At 49.1% G+C, this 27,460-nt stretch overlaps 1 protein-coding gene across 2 annotated transcripts in view; it reads left to right on the top strand.

The window, feature by feature from the left end:
• Nucleotides 1-27,460, top strand: part of LOC119976317 (endothelin-converting enzyme-like 1) — a 159,603-nt gene that overhangs the window by 98,716 nt on the left and 33,427 nt on the right. For both annotated transcript variants that reach the window (XM_038816760.1, XM_038816761.1), the window contains exons 6-13: nucleotides 154-376; nucleotides 487-585; nucleotides 1,571-1,645; nucleotides 5,613-5,716; nucleotides 6,241-6,299; nucleotides 11,629-11,680; nucleotides 11,785-11,852; nucleotides 15,836-15,960. In XM_038816760.1, coding sequence (XP_038672688.1) covers nucleotides 154-376; nucleotides 487-585; nucleotides 1,571-1,645; nucleotides 5,613-5,716; nucleotides 6,241-6,299; nucleotides 11,629-11,680; nucleotides 11,785-11,852; nucleotides 15,836-15,960 — 805 coding nt within the window. The remainder of the gene's footprint in view (nucleotides 1-153; nucleotides 377-486; nucleotides 586-1,570; nucleotides 1,646-5,612; nucleotides 5,717-6,240; nucleotides 6,300-11,628; nucleotides 11,681-11,784; nucleotides 11,853-15,835; nucleotides 15,961-27,460) is intronic.

Below are 27,460 nucleotides of genomic sequence, written 5' to 3'. Positions count from 1 at the left end.
CTAAATATCCAAATTTCTCATCTGTGTAGTTAATAGTGCAAACCATATAAAATATCGATAAACAGAAATAAATATTTCTAATTTAGTAGTGCAATTATGAATAGCCCACAGAATATTATTTGATGTGCAGCAATGACGTACTTGATTTTTCAGAATACTGCACAATTACATGATTTGGCGCATTGTCGTTGCTCTGAGTGAACATCTGTCTACACCATTCAGAGATGCAATTCATGAGTTCTCTAAAGAATTAGACGGCACGGAGAAACAGATTGATCTGGGTAAAATGTGCTTAAACCAAGCCAATAAACAATTTGGGATGGCTCTCGGAGCTCTTTTTGTTGAAGAATACTTCACATCTTCCAGCAAAATGAAAGTAAGTTTTTTCCCCATTAAGATTCTGACAGCAGAATAATTTAATACTTAGAATTATCATGCAGATAAGCCATCGGTTTAGAGAACTATTATTATTTTTATTCTGATAAGGTGCAACAACTAGTTGAAGACATTAAGCATGCATTTGATCGTCAACTAGATGAATTAGATTGGATGGACGAAAAGACAAAAGAAGCAGCAAGAGCAAAGGTCTGTTGCAGTAATCCCACTGAAATATCATTAAGCGGCACTAAATAATATTGGGTTTTTATATCGGATTTTGCATCATGTAATTAGGTTTGACATGAAATGCAGTCTAAAATCAATGATAATACATCAGTCCTCGTCCTCCTCTGTAATTAGATTACAACTGTACATTGTCAGTTTGACTTATTTGCATGTGAAAAAGGAAGAATTTCCATTATACAGTACCTTATCATGTCTCTTAGAAATGTCCCAAAGTGTTTCATATAGAATGAATTACACTGCAGCAACCCTTGTTACGTGGATAAACACTGTCTGACCATTTTCAATGTTACACAGGAAAGTTCAGTGCTAATTGTAAACACAATGTAACTTCAATGAGTTCAGTCTGACCTCCAACAATGTAAAAAAAATCCAGATTCGGATACCAAAATTAACTTCAGGATTTAGTAAGTGGCACAACTTAAAAATATGGCATAAAGGATATTCTCCGTTGCACTGTAAGCCTGGTACACAAGAACTCAATGAAACTTGAGCTCTATCAAATGTTTATACCATAGAATATGTTCCAGAATGGTACAGTGTGCATTAAATACTATTTCAAGTTTTTGCCAGTACTGTTAATAAGATAATCAAAGGGCAGCACGGTGGCACAGTGGGTTAGCCCTGCTGCCTCATGGCGCCGAGGTCCCAGGTTCAATCCCGGTTCTGGGTCACTGTCTGTGTGGAGTTTGCACATTCTCCCCATGTTTGCATGGGTTTCACCCCCACAACCCAAAGATGTGCAGGGTAGGTGGATTGGAAAAAATGAATTCGGTACTCTAAAAATTAAAAAATAAATAAATAAGATAATCAGCCATTCACAGGATGCTTCATTAATCAAATCATGTGATTTTAACAGTTGTAGTATTGGGATTTAGTTCCCTGCATGACATAGGAAAATTGCAATGTTCCTGAATATTATATTCTAATGCACTTTTATTATTTGCAGCTTCAGTATATGATGGTCATGATTGGCTATCCAGACTTTTTATTAATTACCAATGCTGTTGATAATGAATATGGTGTAAGTATTGAAAATTTCTGCTTCCAAGTGTTTCCAAGATAAATGACTATTATTAGTACCGTATACTATCTGATTTGATTAATGTTGGCAGATTACCATATGAGACAAGTTTGGAGGTGGTTGAAAAGTTAATGATTAACAATCCATGGTGCAATATTAACGTTGTGAAGAATGTCTAACAATATCCTCTTTATATCCACTAGAGAATTATTCAATATTTGACCACAGTGGCATGTACATTGATAATCAAAAGATAAACATGTACAATCTTTTTGTAGTTGTTAGATTTAATTTGTTACCAGGAAATAAAAATGAATAATAATTAGATGTTACAATATGTGCATACTTCATGTTGGGGGCCCATTTTAACATTTGGAACTTGCTACAGGGAGACTGGGAGCGCTGGAAGTTGTAGGATGCCCTGATGGGTGGAGGAAATTCTTCCTCTTCCCCCAAATATGTAAACAAAATAAAACTAACAACAACAAAATCGAGCCGCTTTGCAAATGTATATTGCTCTGTGCCTAACAGGCATTAATAATGCAAGGCTAGCATCATGATGCTTGTAGATGTGATGGGGTGGAATTTACTGGCTGCTCATGCCAGCGGGATATTCTGGTCCCACCGATGCTGCATGTGTTTCCCAGCGACGAGGGGGGACATCGCGTTGACAAAGGCACAACCAGAAAATCCCACTGGTGGGCTCCCTCCGACGCCGAAAAGCATGTGGAGGGTTGGTCGGTAAATCCCACCCGTTGTTCAGGAAATTCTGTCCACAGCTTGTCCAAGCAACAATAATAGGATCATGACCTATTCGGCATCATAGAAAAATACAGAAGCAGTAAATTCCCTTTGATAACATCAAGTTTGAGCAAATTTCTGTAATCCATAATTTAAGATAGAAAGATTAAGTGTACACAAATGGATCAAACAAAAAGAGCCAGCATGGATTTATTAAATACTTTTGATAAATTTAATCGACTTGTTAAACACACGTTCAAGAAAATTGACAAAGGCAATGAAGCAGTCAACATAGTATATATGGATTTTTAGAAGACATTGAATAAGATATCTTGAAAGAAGCTTGTAAAATAAATTCAGACAATGTGCAAAATCTGTTTCAAAGAACTGGCAAGGACACAATGGATCAAATGACCTCCTTCTATGTTCTATCATTCCAAGGTTTTATGATCTTAAATAAGAGGAAAGGTGGTGATATGGGTAGAAAGTTGGCTGATAGAGGGGAAGCGAAGACTGAGGAGTAAGTTATTGTGAGAGCAGCAGAAATGGGAACACAGTGGGATCGGCAGCAATGAGAACACAGAGAGAGCAGCAACAATGGCAACACAGAGAGAGCAGCAATGGGAACACAGAGAGAGCAGCAATGAGAACACAGAGAGAGCAGCAACAATGGCAACACAGAGAGAGCAGCAATGGGAACACAGTGAGAGCAGCAACAATGGCAACACAGAGAGAGCAACAATGGCAACACAGAGAGAGCAGCAATGAGAACACAAAGAGAGCAGCAACAATGGCAACACAGAGAGAGCAGCAATGGGAACACAGAGAGAGCAGCAACAATGGTAACACAGTGAGAGCAGCAGCAGTGGGAACACAGAGAGAGCAGCAACAATGGTAACACAGAGAGAGCAGCAACAATGGCAACACAGAGAGAGCAGCAGTGGGAACACAGAGAGAGCAACAACAATGGCAACACAGAGAGAGCAGCAATGGAAACACAGTGAGAGCAGCAATGGGAACAGAGTGAGAGCAGCAGCAATGGGAACACAGTGGGAGCAGCAGCAAGGGAACACAGTGGGAGCAGCAATGGGAACACAGTGAGAGCAGCAGCAATGGGAACACAGTGGGAACAGCAGCAATGGGAAAACAGAGAGCAACAGTACTGGGAACACAGTGAGAGCAGCAGCAATGGGAACACAGTGAGAACAGCAGCAATGGGAAAACAGAGAGCAACAGTACTGGGAACACAGTGAGAGCAGCAGCAATGGGAACACAGTGAGAACAGCAGCAATGGGAAAACAGAGAGCAGCAGCAAGGGAACACAGTGGGAGCAGCAATGGGAACAGAGCGAGATCAACAGCAGTAGGAACACAGAGAGAGCAGCAATGGGAACACAGTGAGAGCAGCAGCAATGGGAACACAGTGAGCGCAGCAATGGGAACACAGTGAGAGCAGCAGCAATGGGAACACAGTGAGAGCAGTAATGAGAACACAGTGAGATCAGCAGCAATGGGAACACAGTGAGAGCAACAGTAATGGGCACACAATGAGAGCAGCAGCAATGGGAACACAGTGGGAGCAGCAATGGGAACACAGCGAGAGAAATAGCAATAGGAACACAGAGAGAGCAACAGTAATGGGCACACAATGAGAGCAGCAGCAATGGGAACACAGTGGGAGCAGCAATGGGAACACAGCGAGAGAAATAGCAATAGGAACACACAGAGAGCAACAGTAATGGGCACGCAATAAGGGCAGCAGCAATGGAATCACAGTGAGAGCAGCTGTGGTAAGAGGAATTTGGGCCTTGTCCATGATTCGGGACTTGTCTGCATGTGGTTCGAGCAGCTACTATTGAAGGCAATTGTAATTTTTGGCCTTTCGTTTAAGGAGAGGGGGCTTGCGGCTCGGGGGATGGGAGCGGTCTACAAAAATAGGAAACCATGCTACAACTGCTCGAGACATTAGTGATACAGCATCTGGAGCACTTTGTCTAGTTTGGTGTCCTTACTTAAGGAGGGATGTGTCGTAGTCAATATTTTCCCCGCGTCTGTACTGTGATAGAGAAATTCAAACAGCATTCATTAGGTAAGCAAAACTGAACTTTATTTACGAATTAGAACTGCTAGCAGTAATGGCTGAGACTTGAAGTCGGAAGGCAGTCAAGTACAAACTGCTGAGTCCGTCCCAAGTCTGCGATATTACAGAAGAATAAGACGATTTTTATACATTATAGGATCACGATAACATGAATACAGCTTGGTCAGGAATTTGATCAAAAGTAAAACATAAGTAACAATCATTACAATGCGTTACCTTGCTGACCTTTAGGGGACTGGAGTCTCATATCATTATCTTGTCTTTGTTTTAAGAAATGGACAAGTTTGTTTACGTACAGTAAGAGACAGTTTTTCAGCTTGGTATGTATTGAGACTGCTTCTAGTCTCATGACGAACACGCCTTATCCTAGAATTTCAGAGTCACCCAGTTCTCAGGTCAAGTTGACCTCGGCTGTTTGTATCTGTGTATTTGTTTCTGTGCCTTAGGTTATGTGAAATCAGTTTAAATTCAATTGTACCAAGAAGACTTGACTAGTTTTCCCATCATGCCATTATTTGCTTCGCACAATACCACAGATGTACTACCTTGGAAACAGTTCAGAGAAGGTTCACTAGTCTAATTCCCGAGTTGAAGGGAATGTCCGTTAAGAAAAGGTTGGGCCATTACTCATTGGACTTTAGAAGAATGAGGGATGATCTTATTGACAATGGAAGATTCTGAGTGGGCTTGGCAGGGTAGATGCTGAGTAGTTGTTTACCCAATGGGGGAATATAAAGTTAGGGGTCACAGTTTAAAAATGTTGGATCCCCAATTTATGAAGGAGATGAGGAGGAGTTTATACTTTAAGTGGGTCGTTTATTTGAAATTCTGTACCCCAGACAGCAGTGGAGCCTGGCTCATTGAACATATTCAAGCTGAGTTAGACAAGTATTTGTTCGACAAGGTAGTCAAGGGCAGGGAGTATGGGGGTCAGGCCAGAAAGTGGAGTTCGGGCCATGATCACATTAGGCATGATTGAATTGAATGACAGAGCAGGTTTTGTCAGCCAAATGGCCTACTGTTGTTCCTATTTCTTATATTACTGCAAAATTACCATTTGAGAACAAAATCTTGCTTTTCAGCCTTTATGCAACTACAGTTCTTAAAATGTCCTCTCCTGTTTCAGTTCGAAGTGAATGAGAGCACATACTTTAAAAATGTGCTTAACAGCATCATGTACAATATCAAGCTCTCAGTGAAGAAAATACGGCAGCAGGTGGACAAGACTGCGTGAGTATTTTTCTCTTTCACTTTCTGAAACAAACCCAACTTGGTGAAAACCGGAATATCAGTCTTGTGGCGTTGCGATACATTAGTAACCTGGAATGCAGGCAAACTGCGGGATGAATCCTGTCAATCTTCGTTGTGTTACTGCAGGGAAGCACAATAAAAAGCAGATGCTTTCCTGTCCTGAGTTGTAGATTTAACAATTGTAAATTACTGTGTTGTATTCTTTGTTGTTGGTAATTGTATTCATGATGTGGAGATGCCGGCGTTGGACTGGGGTGAGCACAGTAAGAAGTCTTACAACACCAGGTTAAAGTCCAACAGGTTTGTTTCAAACACGAGCTTTCGGAGCACGGCTCCTTCTTCAGGTGAAGAAGGAGCAGTGCTCCGAAAGCTCGTGTTTGAAACAAACCTGTTGGACTTTAACCTGGTGTTGTAAGACTTCTTACTGGGGTAATTGTATTGTCACTGAAATAATTTTCAACAAAATGTGATAACATTTGTAATTCAAGAATCTTTGTTTACAGGTGGTTACTTCCGCCTCAAACTCTAAATGCTTATTATTTATCCACACAAAACCAAATGGGTAAGTAAATGGAGATCAATATATCATTGTAGTGATTATCAATAAAGTTTCCTTTTCTACTACTATGGTAGTCGAGAAGAGGTCTGGAAAGGAGAATAAAAATGATTTGTTTTCAATTCTTGGTGTCGGAAAAGTATATATAAACAATAGTCCAAGTCCCAGCCGAGACTATTCTGGACCTTGGCCGGGTTTTATCCTGTGGAATTAATGAGCCCATTGCTGCACCTCAGCCTCTCAGCTGGGGGAGCTGTTACTCCAGGAGGCTCACGAGGAAATTAATCAGGTTATCCCTGTGGGTCTTGTGGGGGTTATAGCATCCCTTCCCCCCGCCAAGTCCATAACTTCCCCTGAAGTATGGATGTAGGAGCTCTTTCTCTCTTTGCCCATGGCTGTACCTCCTGTGGCTGCAGGGCTGGATCGGGGTTGTTTAGTGTGTCGGGGATCGCCATTTCCTCAAAGACCATCTGGGGGTACTGCTGCCGACTGATCCCAGTCAAGGTCCCATCGGAAACCTCGGATGGCTGGGTCTACATCTCAGAGTCCAAGTCCACCACCTGTCTCATCTTGGTGTCGGGACCCCCAGGGGGGCGATACTCCCAGGCCGCCATGTGCCGAGCTGATGTGGCTTGAAGACAGGGATGTGTCCTAACACTGACCCCCTGCTCCGAAGCTGATTAAGGTGCTGTCCATTCAGAAGTCTTTACTTGGTACGAGACTAGTCAGAAGAATTACCGACTAGCGATCATCCCCGACTATAGCACTTGCCTTGAAAATATAACGCATGTGCTCTATGTACTGAGCCCAGTCCTCCACACCCACATCAAATGCATCGAGTCTGTCAAAGAGGCGGCATTTTTTAAATGGTGCAAACCGTATTCTTACATGAAGAGAGGTGGCTGTACACCAAATAGCTCAAAGCACCGACTGTGACTCTGCTTTACCCTCTTTGACAATATGGTAGCCAAGGAAGAGTCCAGAAAGGAGATTCAAAAATGGTTTATTTTCAACCCTTGATTTAGGAAAAGTACATACAAATCCCAAGCAATAGTCCAAGTCCCAGCCGGGACTATTAGGGGTGCCGGACATCCGAGCCTCACAGCCTATGGGGAATGGGCCCTGGATATCGCAGGGTTGTCCAAGGAGAGAGCAGTCACCGACAGCGAGGTTGATCTGCGCCACAGAGGTGAGGATCCACTGCCCCTTCACCCAGATGATCTGTCTCAAGTGAGTTGTTCATGTCAGACAAAATGAACCTTCCCTCTCCCTGACCACATGTCCATTTGCTTGCAGGATCTCCAAATGATGAGGCCAAGCTATCCAGAGTCATTCCCCTTCCTGTCACCCAAGAGACCATCTTGGAGGAGTGCTCCGAAGAGACCATAATCGAGTCCTACCAGCTACCACCATCACCTCCACCAGTGCAGAGTCACACACCTTGGTGGGCGATATTAGTGACAAGGCCTCAGGGGCATAATCTGGTGAGCACCACACAGTTGCTGATGTACAGCAGGTGGAGGCAGGAACATCCAAGGGAGACAGCAGCCGAAGGACTGCTGAAAGCTGGGTCCCAGTCAGATGCTGAGCCTCAAAAAGGTTCTCCCAGAGCTGATGCAGATGATAGGCCAAAGCCGTGACATTCAGGTGGGGTTGTCACCGACATTCCAGTGACTGGAAAGCTGAGGGCCCAGGTGATGGTGCCAACAAGGTGTGGCACCCAGCCAACACTGCTAGAGAGGTGACTGCAGTAGAAAGCCTGCAGCACGAGGTCAGTGGCTTGAGTGGTGGTGCACAAGGCATGGCTCAGTCTGTGAGGACCAGGGCTGAGGGCCTCAACATCATGTCCCAGTCACTGAAGGACATGTCCCACACGCAGATGGACATTGTTGAGTTACAGTAGAGCATGCACCAGTCGCTAAGGAACATGACCCAGATGCTGATGGACATTGCCAGGGCACATCAGAGCATGGCCCAGTCACTGACAAGCATCGCTGAGGACGTCAACTGTATGGGGAGGAGCCAGGACTGGCAGAGCCAAATGACACTGAGGCCTCTGGCATTCACACTGGTTGCCCCTCCGTCCTATGGAGTCCCCCAGGGCCCCACTGGCACTGTCAGGGAGGAGGAAGCACTGGAAGACAACCTGAGGACGGCCACCAAGGAGACAATGGCAGTCTCCAGTTCTTCTGAATCTCCCCCCCTGACACCGGTGCATTTCAGGGGTGGTGGGAAGAACAGAGTGGCATGGCAATGCCAGTGACACTGGTATGTCGGCCGAGGCACACCGGGGCATCCAAAGGATGTCTGCCAAGGGCATCAAAGGCCACAGAGTGTGGAAAGAAGCAGACTGCCTCCATCTCTGAAGTGCATCCTGGGAACGCACCTAGAGGTAGCAGTAGACCGTAAAAGATTAAGAAGAGTGAGGAGCACTGAGTGGTCGCTGGGGCTATCACTATCTGTAGCTAGGGGGAATGGAAATGTAAAATGTTCACTATTAAAACATAGAACATAAAACAGTACAGCACAGAACAGGCCCTTTGGCCCTCAATGTTGTGCCGAGCCATGATCACCCTACTCAAACCCACGTATCCACCCTATACCTGTAACCCAACAACCCCCCCCTTAACCTTACTTTTTATTAGGACACTACGGGCAATTTAGCATGGCCAATCCACCTAACCCATGTAATGCCTGTCATTTTATTCTCTCACAGTAGGCCTGCCTCCACCCAAACCTCCTGTTGCCCTCTGGTACCCCATCCCACTTTTGCAGAAACTGAGAGCAGCAGAACTCTCTTCACAGCGAGTTTTCATTGTTATATTACCGGGTTTAAGTAATATATGTCGTTACTGACTAGATGATATTGAAGAACACTCGAGTCTTCAAAATAAACTGAAAGAATTTATTAAGTAATGATAAAACAAATAAATGAGTTTGACACTCTACTGAACTAACTCTAGCAATAAAGTAAGGATAACTAACTGTACAAACTGTATCTAAGTTACACGTGTTGGCTCGGCTGCACTGCTGTTCACTGGTAACTCCTGCTGGAAAGAGAGGGAGAGCTTCTGGGAGCTCAGTTAATATAGTGGGTTTTGTAATACTCTCTCGTGGTCATGCCACAGCTAGGTGTTGTGATTAACGCTTTAGTTACATGTCTGTCTACATATCATTACAATCATCACTCTCTTGCCTTGAATAGTGATCCACTGACTATGCTGACGCATACCATCACCATGGAGTGATGTTGCATAGACCCTTGGAGGGTGGAATAGGGTGGTCGGGACCGAGCGGTGTAATGGGGGGGGGGGGGGGGGGGGGGGGGGGCTGGGGGATTGGAGGGAGAGGATATTGGGAAAGAGGGGGGTATGGGGGGAGGGAAATGGGGGGAAGGGGCTTGGAAGGTGGGAAATGGGGAGGGGAATTTTTGGGGAAGGAAGGGAAATGGGGGGGGGGGGGGGGTGAATGGGGGTGTTGAGCTAACTCATTCTATGAGAATCTGGAGACGTTGTGGGCCTTCCTGACATGTCGGACCATTGCTGCTGCCTCTCCTCTATCCTCCAGCTCCAACTTGGTCACGTCCTCCAACCCCTCCTAGCCTGCCCCCTTCTCCACAACAGATGAAGCCGCACCTCCTCCAGCATGTTGCACCAACCACCCCCCCCCCCCCATTTTAAATAGACCTGAGCATAAAATGGTCGTCAAAGGAAGGGTAATGATAATTAGGAACCAAAAAGGAAATAGTCTTGTGGAGCCAGAGGGCTTGGCAGAGGTATTAAGTGAGCACTTTGGATCTATCCTTCCACGCAGAAGAATCTGGGCTGGGTTTTCCGGCCTCCCTCCCAGCTTTGCGTTTTTCCTGTTCGTTGGTGGTGGGATTTTCTACTCCCTTCGCTTGTCAATGGGATTTCCCATTGAAGCCATCCCACACTGCCAGGAAACCAGCGGATGGGGATGCGCTACTAGCGGGAAAAGAGAATTCCAATGGCTGGAGAATTCCGGCTCTGGTTTCTCCCTGCTTCCCCCTTATGTTGGGATGTTTCCCAAACCCTCAAGAGTGGTGTGATCCAATTCTCTATTAATAACCCCACAGCAAATGTGGGACGGGATGAAATCTGATGGTTAGTTTATTTGCACACTCTCAGAATGCAGGAGAGGGGGTCGTTTTGTAACCCACTGTGCACTCAAACAGCAAAGAGGGACAGAGAAAGAAAGATTTAAAGGGTAAATACCACAGAGAAAATAATTATTGTTTTACATGTATCCAGAGTTCAAAATCGACGTCCAATGAGGTATTTCTTCACAGAGGTTGGCAGGCTGAACTGATGCTGGACAATTCAATTTCCCAGTAGAGCTGACTTTCATGATGACGTAGGCACACAGAGTTGAATCAGTCTTGCCGGTGTTAAGACATAGGAGCAGGATTAGGCCATTCGACCCATCAAGTCTGCTCCACCATTCAATCATGGCCAGTATATTTCTCATCCCCATTCTCCTGCCTTCTCCCCGTAACTCCTGATCCCCCTAATATTCAAGAGCCTATCTATCTCTGTCTTAAAGACACTCAGTCAATCGGCCTCCACAGCCTACTGCAGCAATGAGTTCCATAGATTCACCACCCTCTGGCTGAAGAAATTCCTCTTCATCTCTGTTTTAAAGGATCGGCCCTTCAGTCGGAGGCTGTACCCTCGGGTTCCAGTTTCTCCTACTAGTGGATACATCCTCTCCACATCCACTCTATCTCGGCCTCTCAGAACAGAAGTTCCAGTTTAAGCAGTATAGATTCAGGCATTCAGACCTGGACAGAGCTCATTTTCTGTGCTGCTGCTTGCAAATGGTGAAAATGGCAGACCGAGGTTTCTTAGTACCACAAGACAATATTACTGGTTCCACCAGCTAGGAGATAATGTCACGTAACTCTCACCATTCTACTTTGGCTTTGGCAAAGGGTGTGTATCCCTTTCTCTGGATCCCTGAGATTATTGCTCCAAACGTTAAGTTTTAAAGGCAGGTTGTGGGGTCCTTTGTCTAAGCAGATGAACCAGCTCCGGTTGGATCCTGGCTTATGAAATGTAGGTAGCCTTTATATTGTTCCTTTTTGAATTTGGTCTCTGCAACCTCTAGGGGGTTGTTAGGGTCTCTTTGGGAAAAATGAGATGCCAGTTTCTACGAAACTACCATATTAGCACTTATTGTTCGAGGGTTCCAGACAGACATATCTTCCGTCATTTTAAAAACGATCCTTGTCTGGTTTTTAAAATTTTAAAACTTAGTCATGGGGATAATGTATGTATATTAATGTGTTTGGCATCTTTTGTATTCACCTCTTCAGTATTTCCAGCTGGGATCCTGCAGCCTCCACTTTATGATCCTGAATTTCCCCAGTAAGTATTCCAAATCAATAGCATGTGCTGGCTCACGAAAATTAATAATTTTGACTACATAAATCACTTTTTAAATTGCTTCATGCCAAATTATCTGTTGACAGGTCCCTGAACTATGGAGGTATCGGAACTATTATAGGACATGAATTGACACATGGTTATGATGACTGGGGTATGTTTTAGCCTCAGAAAAAATCTTACACTTTCTGCTTTTGTGTGCCAGCAAACTGGATCCAGTATTTACATTTCCATTCTGATGTACAGGGCAGCAATTATAATCATTTGCCGTGCCATTAAATCCTTCACTGCAATCTATCACATATTCTGGTGGATGAACAAGGTCAGTGGGAATGTGTTTGTGGTTGCAGCTGTAATCCTGGAGATTTACAATGAGATTTGTAAAAAAAATTATGGACACACAGCAAACATTTACGGTGAATAAAAATTATAGTTAGCATTGTCTCAAAATGTGCATGGTGACACTATACTGATTTTGACAGTAAAGGATTAGGGTAAAGTACTAGAGAAAGAAGAAAACGAACAGTAAATCAAGGGGAGGAAGTAACTGCATTCAATATAAGTTTTCTTAAAGGTGATGGAGAAAGTGAGCAGATTAAAGATAGACCTTTGTTCAGGAACTGATGATCCCCCCCCCAGCAGTGGGTTTTCCCACCACGCATTGGGCGAGCCATTGGTCTCTGGTGGAATCTTCCAGTCCCACTGTGATCTGCAGGCATGGTTGACTCGTCCCACCACCAGAGAACCAGCTGGGGTGAAGATCTCGACTTTGGCAGGACTGGGAGATCCCGTCAGTGGGAAGAGCCAGAAATTCCCACCCTTGATCTTCTAAAACTCAGGTATTGTGCCCTTGAATTGGGAAACTGCCAATGCCACTCCGTTATTAAAAAATCGTTCACAGAATAGTAAACTTGCAGGTTACCTTAATCAAATATTTAAAGTAAGAAGTCTTACAACACCAGGTTAAAGTCCAACAGGTCTGTTTCAAATCAGTAGCTTGTGGAGCACTGCTCCTTCCTTGGGTGAATGAAGAGGTGGGTTCCAGAAACATATATATATAGACAAAGTCAAAGATGCAAGACAATGCTTTGAATGTGAGCATTTGCAGGTAATTAAGTCTTTACAGATCCAGAGATGGGGTAACCCCAGGTTAAAGAGGTGTTAATTGACTCATCGATTGACAGTTCCAATGTGCCACAGCAAAACACCGCACCAACCTCCTCAGAAGACAAACACAGGACACAACTGACAGATTACCCTTCATCGTCCAGTACTTCTCCGGAGCGGAGAAACTACAACACCTTCGCAGCCTTCAACACGTCATTGATGAAGATGAACATCTTGCCAAGGTCATCCCCACACCCCCACTACTTGCCTTCAAACAACCGCGCAATCTTAAACAAACCATTATTTGCAGCAAACTGCCCTGCCTTCAGAACAGCAACCACAACACCACACAACCCTGCCATGGCAATCTCTGCTAAATGTGGCAGATCATCGACATGGGTACCACCATTACAAGTGAGAACACCATCCACCAAGTACGCGGTACATACTTGTGCGACCCGGCCAACATTGTCTACCTCATACGCTGCAGGAAAGGATGTCCTGAAGCGTGGTACATTGGCGAGACCATGCAGACGCTGCGACAATGGATGAATGGACATCGCGCGACAATTATAGCCAAGTTCCGCAAACGTGGGTACGGCCTCAACCGGGACCTTGGATTCATGTCGCATTACATTCATCCCCCACCATCCGGCCTGGGCTTGCGAAATCTTACCAACTTGAGACAATTAACACCTCTTTAACCTGGGGTTACCCCTATCTCTGGATCTGTAAAGACTTAATTACCTGCAAATGCTCGCATTCAAAGCATTATCTTTCATCTTTGACTTTGTCCATATAAGTTTTTCTGGAACCTACCTCTTCATTCACCTGAGGAATGAGCAGTGCTCTGAAAGCTAATGATTTGAAACAAACCTGTTAGACTTTAACCTGGTGTTGTAAGACTTCATACTGTGCTCACCCCAGTCCAACGCCGGCATCTCCACATCAAATATTTAAAGTTAGATGAATAAGTGAGAAAGGTGAATATTTACTTGTGACTCTTCTTACTCCTTTACCGTTGATCTTTCCTTTCATATTCCTTAATCCTTTAATCATCTCTTTCTTATTGTTGTCTCGTTTATTTCTTGTATATTTCATGAACTGCCTGAAACCTGCAGAGCCAGTGTATCTTGGCAGGGTAGAACCTCCACCAAATGGTCCCAACAAACTGGATATTTGGGGGGCCGGGCACTTGTATAAAGTGGACGGGTTACCTATGTTACTTCTCTCTGTGTACCCGAACAGATGCCGGAGTGTGGCGACTAGGGGCTTTTCACAGTAACTTAATTGCAGTGTTAATGTAAGCCTAATTGTGACAATAATAAAGATGATTAGATTAGTGCTGCTGAGGTGCCTAACTCAGGAACTTGGAGCAGGGAGTTGGCAAATTTTGACCTCAGTGGGGAATCCCTGCTTTTCAATAATGCAGTATCTATCAATGCTCTTATCAAAGATGCACTGATTCCCTTACAGCAATCTTTGCTAAGATTATCAGTACAAAAACCACACATCTATCACAAATGTGGTTCGGAAATTTCATTGGGCATAAAAGGGGAAGGAAGGAGTTGCAGGAAGGAAGCAGGTCTGGTCTGAACTTTCACCCTCAGTAGACCTATCCACTTTGAATAGTATGCTTGAACACCGGAAATGCCAATGGAGGGTGGCATGATGGTGCAGTGGTTAGCACTGCTGCCTCACGGCGCTGAGGACACAGGTTCGATCCCACTCCTTGGTCACTGACTGTGTGAAGTTTGCACATTCTCCCCGTGACTGCGTGGGTATCGCCGCAACAAACCAAAAGATGTGCAGGGTAGGTGGATTGGCTGTTCTAAATTGCTCCTTAATTGGAAAAATAATAATTGGGTACTCCAAAATTTATTTATAAAAGGAAATGTTAATGGTATTTGTGGTGACTTGAGACCACAAATATGGTCGTCAAATGCGTTGTTTCAAAAAAAAACTTCTTTATATATAAATAATAAAGTTGAACAACAGCCATAACTCAGCAGAACAGTAACAGCAGTAATAACTGTAAAAGGAGCATTAGTAAAACAGGTTTTACTTACAGGTCACACTCTTGCAGACGCACTTGCTCAGAACCCTCAACAGATGCCAATAAAATAATTACATAGGAGAAAGGCTTAGAAGAACATTCTGTACTCAGAATGACACTCTGTGACAGTATTCTCCCCTTTCTTTCCGATCTTTTTTCTTTCTTTACTTTAATCTTCTTATTTTCCTACATCTGTCTTATCACTTCTTGGTCTTTTGCCATCCATTTCAAACATAATGAAACTGCTGGTCCTGCTCATTACCTTGTGGTTATGTGTGTTCAGATCAATACAGGCACTAAGGATTCCATAATGTTTGGTGTGCGAGGATAAAAATCAACTCTTTATGTTCACATCATAACAGAAATTTGGTTTAAAATTTAAAATTGTAATTTCAATCTAATTAGACCGAATAAAGTTATCTTAAAAAGCAATTCCAAAAACTATCTTTTGATTACTTATGCAACTACTTTGGACAGAAGGCCCACCTCGGCTTAATATAATAATTTTTCATGCTTATTGTCGTAGTAATTAACGAAGCTTAGAGAAATGTTTCACCCATTCCATACAGAGAATAAAATAAATGTTGCTCAATAGGTGATACTTATTTCAATGAATTGTCCAACTGTGAATAACATGTCTGTTGGCAGGCAGTTACATAGAGATATATCAGATCATTGCATCATATCGTAAACTCATTTTATAGTGAATTGCTATATGCAAATGCAAAATAACCCAGTTGCAGTACAATTGATTCCCAAATGACTATGGAGCTGATTCCCTGACACGCAGTTTCACAAATGTTGGTTTATGTTATTAAGTAGAGGATTTAATGGGAGCCAGAACATTCAGTGAAATTGAAGCAGTAGGAGGAGTTGCCAGTGTACAAAAAAGCTTTTGAATGTAAATGTGCATGCCACATAATGTGAAAATGCCATTGTTATAAAGGTGTTGCACAATATTTGTTCTGTTTCAGGAAGTCATTATGACAAATATGGCAATTTGAAAAAATGGTGGACAGAGGAATCCTATAATAAATTTATTCACAGAGCGCAATGCATTGTTAATCTATATGAAAACTTTACTGTTTACGACCAACGGGTAAGCTCTCTGACACCCATTTCTTCTGAATAGTCGTGAGTTATGAATTCTCATTTATGTATTGAGCTAGAAACACTTATATAGATTATCCCGAGAAAAGAAAAAGTGGTTTTAAAATGTGTATCAGAATGTTGTAAAAAAAATAGTTAGGAAGCAAGATATTTTGTCGATTGCATTTGATCCATTCAGTGAACAGAATATTAGTGAAGGGTCTTAAGATCTAAATACTGTAGGGAATCAAGATTAGGCACATTTATATATGATATTCTTGGCTGAATTTTCTTATATTATGACACCCCCAAATCAGGCAGAATAATGGTGTTAAAAGGGGTGAAACGTTAATGCCAAACGGCATCTTTTAAAAAAATATTTTTATTCTCTATATTTTCATCATTTTCACTATACAAAAGAAAAATAGAAACAAAAGCAACCCCAACAGTACAAAAAAGAAAACAGTCCCCCCCAAACCATGCCCCCTCCCCCTCCAACAGTCAACAACAACCAACTCCCAAAAGTGCATAATAAACAACCCTCAAAAATTGTAGAATCCAACTTTGCCCCCGACTTGATGTGTCATCTGTGTTGGTCTAACATCGACTGCAACTGGATGCAGTAAAACGAGAAACAGGCTTCCGACACAGGAGATGGTCCAACACTGTTTTATTGAACCTGTTGATTGCTGTACATAATCTGCTGTGGGTTGACAATCTATTAACCTAACTGATAACCTCCTATTGGCTTGACCAGACTAGCTCTCTAACACATGGTGATGATGTTCATTGGCTTATGAACTGCGACGATCTCCCTAGCCGTGTCCTGTGAGAGAGGGAGAGCCTTAATGCCCTGTGAGCTTTATAGTGGTGGTGTCCTGCCTGGTGTTTGGTTGTTCTGTGTCGTGTGTGTTCATTGGCTATCCTGTGTGGTCATCATTGCCTGTCTGCATCTCATGATATACATGAGTGGATATTATAACACCACTCAGCTCACAATTCACGTTCTCTCGGGTCAAAAGCTCCAGTAGGTCCCCCACCACACCGAGGCACAGGGTGGAGAGACTGAACTCCACCCCAACAGGGCCTCCTACGAACGACCAGCGTGGCGAAGGCTAAAGCATCTGCCCATGCACTTGCCTGCAACTCAGGCAGGTCTGACACCCTGAAAATAGAACATCAATGTGCTCGGGGCTTTTCACAGTAACTTCATTGCAGTATAATGTAAGCCTACATTATTATTATTTATTATTATTATTGATATTAAATGCCATCCTCCAAAACCTTTCCAGCTTCGGGTAGGACGAAAACATATGAACGTGGTTTGCGTGGCCCCTCCCACATCGCTCACAAACATTCTCCACCCTCTCGAAAATCCGGCCCATCCTTGATTTTGTGAGGTGCGCCCTATGCATCACTTTCAACTGTATCTGCCCCAGCCTTCCATAGAGGTTGAGGCATTTGCCCTCTGCAGCATCTCACAACTCCTTCAGATCCGTGAATCATCCCCAAAGAACAAGTCATTCATTTCTTTGATCCCCCTCTCGTTCCATTTCCGAAACCTCACAGCTATCCCCCCCAGCTTGAACCCATGATTCCCCTTAATCGGCATCCCCCTGATCCTGCCCTCAGCTTAAAATGGTGCCTAAACTGCCTCCAGACCTTCAATATGGGCACCACCACTGGACTCACCGAGTACCTTCCTGGAGCCGTTGGGAGGGGTGCCGTTGCTAGCGCCTGCAACTCTGAACCACTACACGGGTCCTCCTCCATCTTAACCCATCGGACCTCCCTCTCCTATGTCCAGCCCCGCACCTTCTCTGCATTCACCGCCCAATAGCAGTACAGTAAGTTTGGGAGGCCTAACATATAAGAAATCCCAAACCTCTGCCTGTCGCCTTCTCTGCAAGACGACCTTCCCCCCCCCCCCCCCCCACCCAGATAAATGAGGAGATCAACTTGTCTCTTCCCCCCCCCCCCCCCCGCCCGAAGAATGATTTCGGTAAAATGACCAGCAGGCACTGGAATAAAAACAAAGATCATGGTAACACATAACACAATTATCCTCACCCGCCCGCCAACAACAGAGGGAAATTGTCCCACCTTAATAAGTCGGGCCTTCACCCCCCACCCCCCTACCAAACTAATAAAATTATATTTTCGGTGCCCACCCCAATCCCAGGCCGCCTGCACCCCCAAGTACCTAAAATGGATTGCCGCCAAACTGAATGGCAGCCCTTCCACCCCGCCCCTTCTCCTGGCTGGGAGACCATGAAATACTCGCTCTTGCCTAAGTTCAATTTATACCGCGAGAAAGTCCTAAGTCTTTGACGCAGCCCATTATACCCCCGCCGATGTGCTCAGTTCCGAGATGTACAATAGCTGCTCATCAGTATATAAGGAAACCTTGTGCTCCACTACCCCCCCCCCCCCATATACACACACACACACACACACACCCTCCCCACTAACCTTCCACAGCCCGAGCTCCTAGCGCGATGGTCAAGGGCTCAATAGCCAGTGCAAACAACAGGGGGAGTACATGGGGCACCCCTACCTCTACCAGTGCAAAGTACTCTGAATTCATACTACTGGTGCAAACACTTGCCATCAGCTCCTAATACAACAGCCATACCCATGCCACAAACCTCAGCCCAATTCAAATTCTCTCTAAAGTCGCCATCAAATAACCCCACTCTACCCGATCAAACGCCTCTCTGTGTCTAGTGCCACCACCACCCTCCGTCTCCTTTCCCTCCACTGAAGACAGGATCACATTCATGAAACTTGGGCGTGATTCTCCGCTGCCCACGACGGGTCGGAGAATAGCGGGAGGGCCTTCCCGACATTTTTACCGACCTCCCGCTATTCGCCCCCCCCCCCCCCCCCCCCCCCCCCCCCCCACGGCCGCCCCACGACACGAATCGCTGCTCGCCGTTTTTTACGGCGAACAGCGATTCTCCCCAGGCCGATGGGCCGCGTTCCAAGGCCTTTACGGCCGTTTTCACAAACACAAACACACCTGCTCTCACCGTTCGTGAAAACGGCCGCAAAGTGCCGTTCCGGACAACCATGGTACCGATTGGCACGGCCGCGGCCAAGGGTGGCATGAGCCTGCGATCGGTGCCCACTGATCGCGGGCAGCGGGTCCGATACCCGCGCACTCTTTGTTCCTCCACCGCCACACAGGATCAGTCCACGGGGCGGCTGAGGGGCATGACGGCCCGCGCATGCGCGGGTTTGACGCATATGCGTGATGACGTCATCCGCGCATGTGCGGGTTGGAGCCGTCCAATCCGTGCATGTGCGGCTGACGTCATCGTGTGCGTCAGCCGCCATGAGGCTTGGCGCGCGGCCTTAGCGACGGTCGCTAAGCCCGCGATGCCGTGCTTCGCGAGGCCGCGCTGCTAGCCCCGCCTGGGGGGGAGAATCGGGTCCCGGGAGGGGGCGCGGTGGCTGCCGTGAAACACGGCCAGTTTCACGGCAGCCTTTACGACTCTCCGCATTTGCGGAGAATCGCGCCCCTTGTCTGGTCCTCCCCAATCACCTTCGGGAGACATGGGGCGCGATTCTCCGCACCCGCGGAAAATCGCGGTTGGCCGTGAAAACGGCCGACTTTTGCGACGGCCCGACACGGCCCATTTCCCGAGGTATGCACGTCCGGGAAATGGGCTAGGATCGAGGCCGCGTCAATCACGTGTGCGATGACGCCGGAAAGCGGCGACGCTACGAACACGCCCACGTGACTCCGCCCGACGCTGTAAAAGGGCGCGGGCGAGCACAGAAACTAGGCCAGGATGTCGGAGCTCAGGAGAGCAGCTCCGCGATTCGTTGTGGCTGACATGGAGATGCTGCTCGAATCAATCGAGCAGAGGAGGGGCATCATCTGCCCGCGTAGAGGGCATCGCCACCCTGCCAGCGCGGTGCGCCAGGCCTGGCGTGAGGTGGCTGCTGCCGTCAGTGCTGTGGGGCAGACCCCTTGCTCTGCAGACCAATGGCGGAAGAAGATGCACGACCTCACCAGGGCTGCCAGGGTAAGTGCCAAGAGGGTGCCCCCGGGTCACAACCATCCCTCCCCCCTTTACTTAATCACCCCCCCCCCCGCCCCCCCGGCACAGGGGGGGTGGAGGGGGATTGGGGCAGAGTGAGTTGAGGGTGGTTCACAAAGTAGTCACAGACCCAGCACTCTGGCCCCCGTGGAGAGATGCAATGGTCTTATTACAACTTGACCCCCAAACTGTGCCAGTATCTGAACGGACTGCTGATACCTGTCGTATTGTAATGATATACCTATGCCCCCTCCCCCAACAGGACAAGACCGCTCACAACACCCGTGAGCGGAACAAGACTGGAGGGGGTTCGCCCATCCTGCGCCCCCTCACCACGTTTGAGCAGAGGGCACTGGACCTTATTGGGGGATCTGCCACCCGGGAGATCGCGCAATGCGAGGTTGGCGGAGCTGCAACAAGTGAGACAACCCTGCATGACAAACACCCCCCCTCCCCCATCCTCTGTCCCTTCACACCCTGCCCACTGGGTCACCTCCCCCATCCTCTGTCCCTTCACACACCCTGCCCACCTGGACACCTCCCCCATCCTCTGTCCCTTCACACACCCTGCCCACTTGGACACCTCCCCCATCCTCTGTCCCTTCACACTCTGCCCACTGGGTCACCTCCCCCATCCTCTGTCCCTTCACACACCCTGCCCACCTGGACACCTCCCCCATCCTCTGTCCCTTCACACACCCTGCCCACTTGGACACCTCCCCCATCCTCTGTCCCTTCACACTCTGCCCACTTGGACACCTCCCCCATCCTCTGTCCCTTCACACACCCTGCCCACTTGGACACCTCCCCCATCCTCTGTCCCTTCACACACCCTGCCCACTGGAACACCTCCCCCATCCTCTGTCCCTTCACCCCCTGCCCACTGGGTCACCGTCCAGTGCCCGGCCGAGCGAATCTAAATAACCCGTTTCATTCTCTTCCCTAGGACGTGATGCCGAACAACCAGGGCTGTCTGCCTCCAGGCAGACACAGGCATCTGCCCCCACCTCACCCAGGGCCGCACAAGAGAGGGTGCCCGATCAGCGGGGAGTCCCATCCTCCCCAACCGAATCTGTGGAGCAGGACGCCCAGAGGGCGGCGACAGAGCAAGAGAGAGAAATGGCCCGCGAACGCCCTGCGGCCTCTCAGCGGGCCGATGATATAGAGGCGGCGTCAACCCAAGACGACCTCGAGCTTGCAGCACAACTATCTCCCACACCATCCACCATCCCAGAGACACTCACCCCGGTTGGCCTATTTAGTGATGAGGCTCCTGGGTCACAGTCTGGGTCGCACATCACAGCTGAGCAGGTACAGCAGGTGGAGGTCGGAGCAGCCGAGGGCCCGGACTGGCGGAGGCCAGACCAGGCCCAGCATGCAGCTGGTTCCCAGACATTTTCCGAGTTCCTGGACTTTCTCAACCCACCCGCACAGACGATGCATCAAGAAACCCAGGAAAACAATGACGTGATGAGGGCTGTCTTCCAGACTCTGCAGATGCTGTTAGAGGAGTCGAACCGCGTCCACAAGCAGGGAGTGGTGCCGCTCATGGCAGCAACCCAGGCCGACGCCGCACGGGTGGCATCCGCGGTGGAGGCAATGGGTCAGGTTATGCAAGACGTTGGGGTTAATGTGCACGCGCCATCCTCGGCCCTGGACAGGATTGCCCTCTCACAGGCAGCAATGCGCCAGAGCCAACACGACATTGCAGGCGCCCTGCGGGCCATGGCCGAGCCTCAGCAGGTCATGGCCCAGTCGCAGCACGCCATGGCACAGTCACAGCAGTCGATGGCACAGTCCCAAAAGTCGATGGCACAGTCCCAGCAGTCAGTCGCGGAGAGCATCAACCGCCTAACACATGTGCTGGTTGGCGTTGTGCACTCACAGGTTGAGATCGCACAGTCCCTGGCGGGAATATCTAACTCCCTGGACTCCGTCTCTGCAAACCTTCGGATCCTGGTGGATACCGTTGCAGGCCTCCAGGACTGGCAGCTCCAGGTATCGGTGGCGCGACGGGGCACCTCCCCGCTCGCACCTCTGTCCCAAAGTGAAGCCCGGGGGCCACCGGGCTCCCCGAGGGAGGAGGAGGTTTCGGGGCCCATCCCATTAACTCCATCACGGGACGTCCCGGAATTCTCGGCCTCCCCCCGTCCCATCCCTAGTGCATCGGGTGGGCAGCAGGCAGAGCAGGGTGGCACAACGTCATCCGAGACGCCTGCAGAGCAGCCTGGCCCATCAAGGCCGGGTTGCCCCAGGAAACGCTTGCCGAAGGAGAAACGAGTCGAAGGGGGCGATTCGCAACAGTCCTCCTCCATTCCTGCTATATTATCTGGGGAATCACTTCGACGTAGTGGTAGGGCCCGTAAGGCAACAAAGAGAGAGATTGAGTAAGTTGGCACGGGTGAAGGGCACAGTTTAGTTGTAGGGGCTAGGGCACCTGTAAATTTTTGTTCACATTAAACGCACTGTTCCACCTTACTTGTAATACCGTGTGATTGTTCCACAGCCACAGGAATCGTGATGGTGACCGAGTGTCGCTGGGGTTGACGAGCAATGAAACTTCGGTGCCGGGTGTGCAGTCCCTTCCCCCCCACCCCCTCCCACAGCTAGCCCACGCGGGCACGTGATGGAGTGTCCGTGACGATCTCAGCGGCCACCAAAATGGATGGTTCAGCTATTGCCATGGGTCAGACTCTCTCTAACGATTCTGAGCTCACAGCTCTTCGCAGAGCGGGCTGTCATCATTCCACATGGCACTGATCACACCCGCTGACACAGCCATCAATGTTGTGCCATACCGTCTGGACCCAGTGGTAAGGGTGATGTCTGTGGAGCAGTGTAGAGAGGGGGGGGGGGGGGGGGGTTGTGGTGGTGGCAGTTATGTGTTGACCCTCTGCACGACTAGCGATGCAGGTGGTGGTTTGGTGTTCAGCGGGGACGTTACATACGACGCGTGAACCGTGCTGCCACCAAGGCGTCGCATGCCCACCGTCCTCGCCGGGTCCGTCGTGCCGCCTCCTGGACATCACCAGCACCAGGGTCGTGTCTGCGTGCTGCGCCCACCACTCCGCCAGCCTCCTCCTCCTCCTCCTCCTCCTCTGTGCTGGCACCACTGCCACTTGCTTCTCCCTCCGCTTCCTGCAGCAGGTCATCTCCCTTCTGCATCGCGATGTTCTGCAGCGCACAGCAGACCACAACAATGCGAGTGACCCTGTCGGGTTGTGTGATGATCGGAATACCTTGCCCCTTTAAGAGGCTTGTGATGATCGGAATACATTGCCCCTTTAAGAGGCTTGGAACCCTGGGGGACTCCGCCTCTGGCTACGCCCCCTGGGAAACAGTACTTAAGATGAGACTCCATTTTGCGAGCACACTTCTCATGGAGGCTGCCATTGTTCACTGCTTATTAAAGCCTTTGATTACTGACCTAACTTTCGTGTCGTAATTGAGAGTGCCTCAATTTAATAAGCAGTGCACATCAAGATGGACAGCGGTCTGAAACCAGAGAGACTCAACCTGGAAGGCAGGACGCCTGAAGCCTCGGAAATCTTTAAACATTGGCTCCGGTGTTTTGAGGATTATTTGGACTCCTCACCGTCTGATGTCGACAGCGCTCGCAAGCTGCGCTTCCTACATGGCCGGGAGAGCCACCGAATCTCTGCCATGATTGAAACCGCTACGACCTATGAGGCGGCGATCGAAATATTGAAGAAACGCTTCATAAAGACTACCAATGAGGTACATGCCAGGCATTTGCTCTCGACCTGCAGCCAGCGCTCCGGGGAAATGCTGGACGAGTTTGTGGAAAGACTCACCGCGCTCGCGAGGAACTGCGACCACAAAGCAGTGACGGCTGAAGAACACAGGGACTTACACATTCGCGACGCCCTTGTGTCTGGCATCAGGTCATCGTACATCCGGCAGCGGCTCCTAGAAGACGGGGCGAAGGATCTCCAAGGCACGGTAACGCTCGGCTTTTCTCTCGAAACGGCCCACCGTAACCTCCGTACGTACTCCGCGGACCTTACGAATCCCTCTCGATCCCCTCCAGACTCGGCCACGCTACAGGCCTGTGCCACGCATCGATCCACTCACTCCGGGGGCTCCCCATGCTATTTCTGTGGGCAAGGCCAGCACCCACGTCAGCGTTGTCCGGCCCGATCCGCGACCTGCAACGACTGCGGGAAGAAAGGGCACTTCGCGAAAGTCTGCCTGGCTGGGCCCAAAGGCCACAAACAAAAGTCTCACCGGGCCCAGAAATCAAGCTCCCGGCCTCACAGACCCCGCAACACGGCTGCACTGCGGCCGGGCACGCCCACTTCTGACGCGTCATCGACCTCGTGCGAGTCATGGGAGCGGCCATCTTGGCGGCGGCCATCTTCGAAACCCGACACGTGCGACCGGCGGCGGCGGCCATCTTGTGACTCCGGGCGGCCATTTTGTGAGTCCGACTCTGACGGCCCGCACCTAGGAGCGATCACGCTTGATCAATCACGGCCGAAACACCTGCGAAACTCGATGATGCGGGTGCGAATCAACAGCCAAGACACTCCCTGCCTGTTCGACTCCGGGAGCACGGAGAGCTTTATCCACCCAGACACGGTAAGGCGCTGCTCCCTGCGCACCCATCCCGCCTCCCAAACTATCGCACTCGCCTCAGGGTCCCATTTGGTTCAAATCACGGGGTATTGTGTTGCTGACCTCACAATTCAAGGCGCGAAATACTCCCGTTTTAAACTGTACATTTTTCCTCAACTCTGCGCCCCCCTGCTGCTTGGCCTCGACTTTCAGTGCAGCCACCGGAGCCTGACACTGAAGTTCGGCGGACCCCTGCCCCCACTCACAGTCTGCAGCCTGGCGACACTCAAAGTTGCGCCACCCCGCCTCTTTGCGAACCTCACTCCCGACTGTAAGCCCATCGCCACCAAGAGTCACCGGTACAGTACCCAAGACTTAACTTTCATCAAGTCGGAGGTTCAGCGGCTACTAAAAGAGGGGGGTCATAGAGGCCAGCAACAGCCCTTGGAGGGCCCAGGTATTAGTAGTCCGCTCCGGGGAAAAGCAACGCATGGTTGTGGATTATAGCCAGACAATAAACCGCTTCACACAACTCGATGCGTACCCACTTCCCCGAATAGCTGAAATGGTGACCCAAATTGCCCAGTATTGGGTATTCTCCACGGTTGACCTCAAATCGGCCTACCACCAACTCCCTAATCGCTCAGAGGACCGCCCCTACACGGCTTTTGAAGCAGCCGGTCGGCTGTTTCACTTCCTCAGGGTACCCTTTGGTGTTACAAACGGAGTCTCCGTTTTCCAGAGGGCGATGGATCAAATGGTGGACCAGTACGGCTTACAGGCTACCTTCCCGTACTTGTACAACGTCACCATCTGCGGCCATGACCAGCAGGACCACGACGCAAACCTGAGGAAGTTCCTCCAGACTGCCCGGGCCCTCAACCTCACCTACAACAAAGAGAAATGCGTGTTCCACACAACCCGGCTCGCCATCCTCGGCTACGTCGTGGAGAACGGGGTCCTAGGCCCGGACCCCGACCGCATGCGTCCCCTTAAGGAACTCCCCCTCCCCCGTAGCCTCAAGGCACTCAAACGGTGCTTGGGGCTTTTCTCCTATTACGCCCAGTGGGTCCCCAGATATGGGGACAAAGCCCGGCCACTCATTAAGACCACGGTTTTTCCTCTGACGGATGGGGCCCAGTCGGCTTTCAACCGTATCAAGGCCGGCATCATCAAGGCCGCCATGCACGCGGTGGATGAAGCCATCCCCTTTCAAATAGAAAGCGATGCATCAGACGTCGCCCTGGCTGCTACCCTCAACCAAGCGGGCAGACCAGTAGCGTTCTTCTCCCGAACCCTCAACGCCTCGGAAATTCGACACTCTGCAGTCGAGAAGGAGGCACAAGCCATAGTGGAGGCCGTGCGGCACTGGAGGCACTACCTAGCTGGTAGGAGGTTCACCCTCATCACCGACCAACAGTCAGTCGCCTTTATGTTCGATAACGCACAACGGGGCAAAATAAAGAACGACAAGATTCTGAGGTGGAGAATAGAGCTCTCCACCTATACGTACGATATTAAATATCGCCCGGGGAAGCTCAACGAGTCCCCAGATGCCCTGTCTCGCGGCACGTGCGCCAACGCGCAATTGGACCGCCTGAGAGCCATCCACGATGACCTCTGCCACCCGGGGGTCACCCGGCTTGCACACTTCATCAAGTCCCGCAACCTGCCCTACTCCACGGGGGAGGTCAAGACCATGACTAAGGCATGCCAGATCTGTGCAGAATGCAAACCGCAGTTCTATCGACCAGACAAGGCCCGCCTGATAAAAGCCTCTGGGCCCTTTGAGCGACTAAGCGTGGACTTCAAAGGGCCTCTCCCGTCCAACAACCGCAACATCTATTGCCTCACCTTCATCGATGAATTCTCCCGCTTCCCTTTTGCTGTCCCCTGCCCCGATACTACCTCGGCCTCAGTGATCAAGGCACTGCGCAGCATCTTCGCTCTGTTTGGTTTCCCCGCTTATATCCACAGAGACCGGGGTACATCGTTCATGAGCGATGAGCTGCGTCGGTACCTGCTCAGCAAGGGCATCGCCTCGAGCAGGACGACGAGCTATAACCCGCGGGGAAACGGGCAAGTGGAGAGGGAGAACGCGACAGTTTGGAAGGCTGTCCTCCTAGCCCTACGGTCAAGGAGTCTCCCTATCGCCCACTGGCAGGAGGTCCTACCCGATGCCCTGCACTCCATTAGATCGCTCCTCTGTACGGCCACGAACGAGACCCCTCACAATCGTTTGTTTGTCTTCCCCAGGAAGTCCACCTCTGGGGTCTCGCTTCCACCCTGGCTGACGACTCCGGGTCCAGTCCTACTCCGGAGGCATGTGAAGAGCCATAAAACGGATGCAATAGTCGAGAGGGTCCACCTGCTGCACGCAAACCCTCGTTATGCCTACGTCGAGCACCCCGACGGCAGGCAGGATACCGTCTCCCTGCGAGACCTGGCACCCGCTGGCTCTCCCACCGACTCCACCGATCCTCCCACCGACCCCCCCCCTTCTACCGACGCTCCCGGCCCTACAACGAACGCCGATTTCGACAGCGTCCCCTCCATAGCGCCCCCTGCCCCCCAGCTGACACCGACCACCCTAATCACTCCTGATACCCCCCCTCTCCAAGGCGGACAAAGCTTCAGTCAACCGTGCTCCCGGATAGACCACCATCGGAACCGACCGCATCCACGGCGCCACCACCGGAGCGGCGAAAGTCAGCACGGACTATCAGACCACCACAAAGACTGAACTTATAATTTAAAAACACTTCATCCCGATGGACTATGTTTTTTTTTAAACAGGGGGTGAATGTGATGATCGGAATACCTTGCCCCTTTAAGAGGCTTGTGATGATCGGAATACATTGCCCCTTTAAGAGGCTTGGAACC

This window comes from Scyliorhinus canicula, chromosome 13 (genome assembly GCF_902713615.1).
Source record: "Scyliorhinus canicula chromosome 13, sScyCan1.1, whole genome shotgun sequence".
Lineage (NCBI taxonomy): Eukaryota > Metazoa > Chordata > Chondrichthyes > Carcharhiniformes > Scyliorhinidae > Scyliorhinus > Scyliorhinus canicula.
The sequence above is the reverse complement of the archived record's forward strand: the minus strand, read 5'-3'. Positions and strand labels throughout refer to the sequence as shown.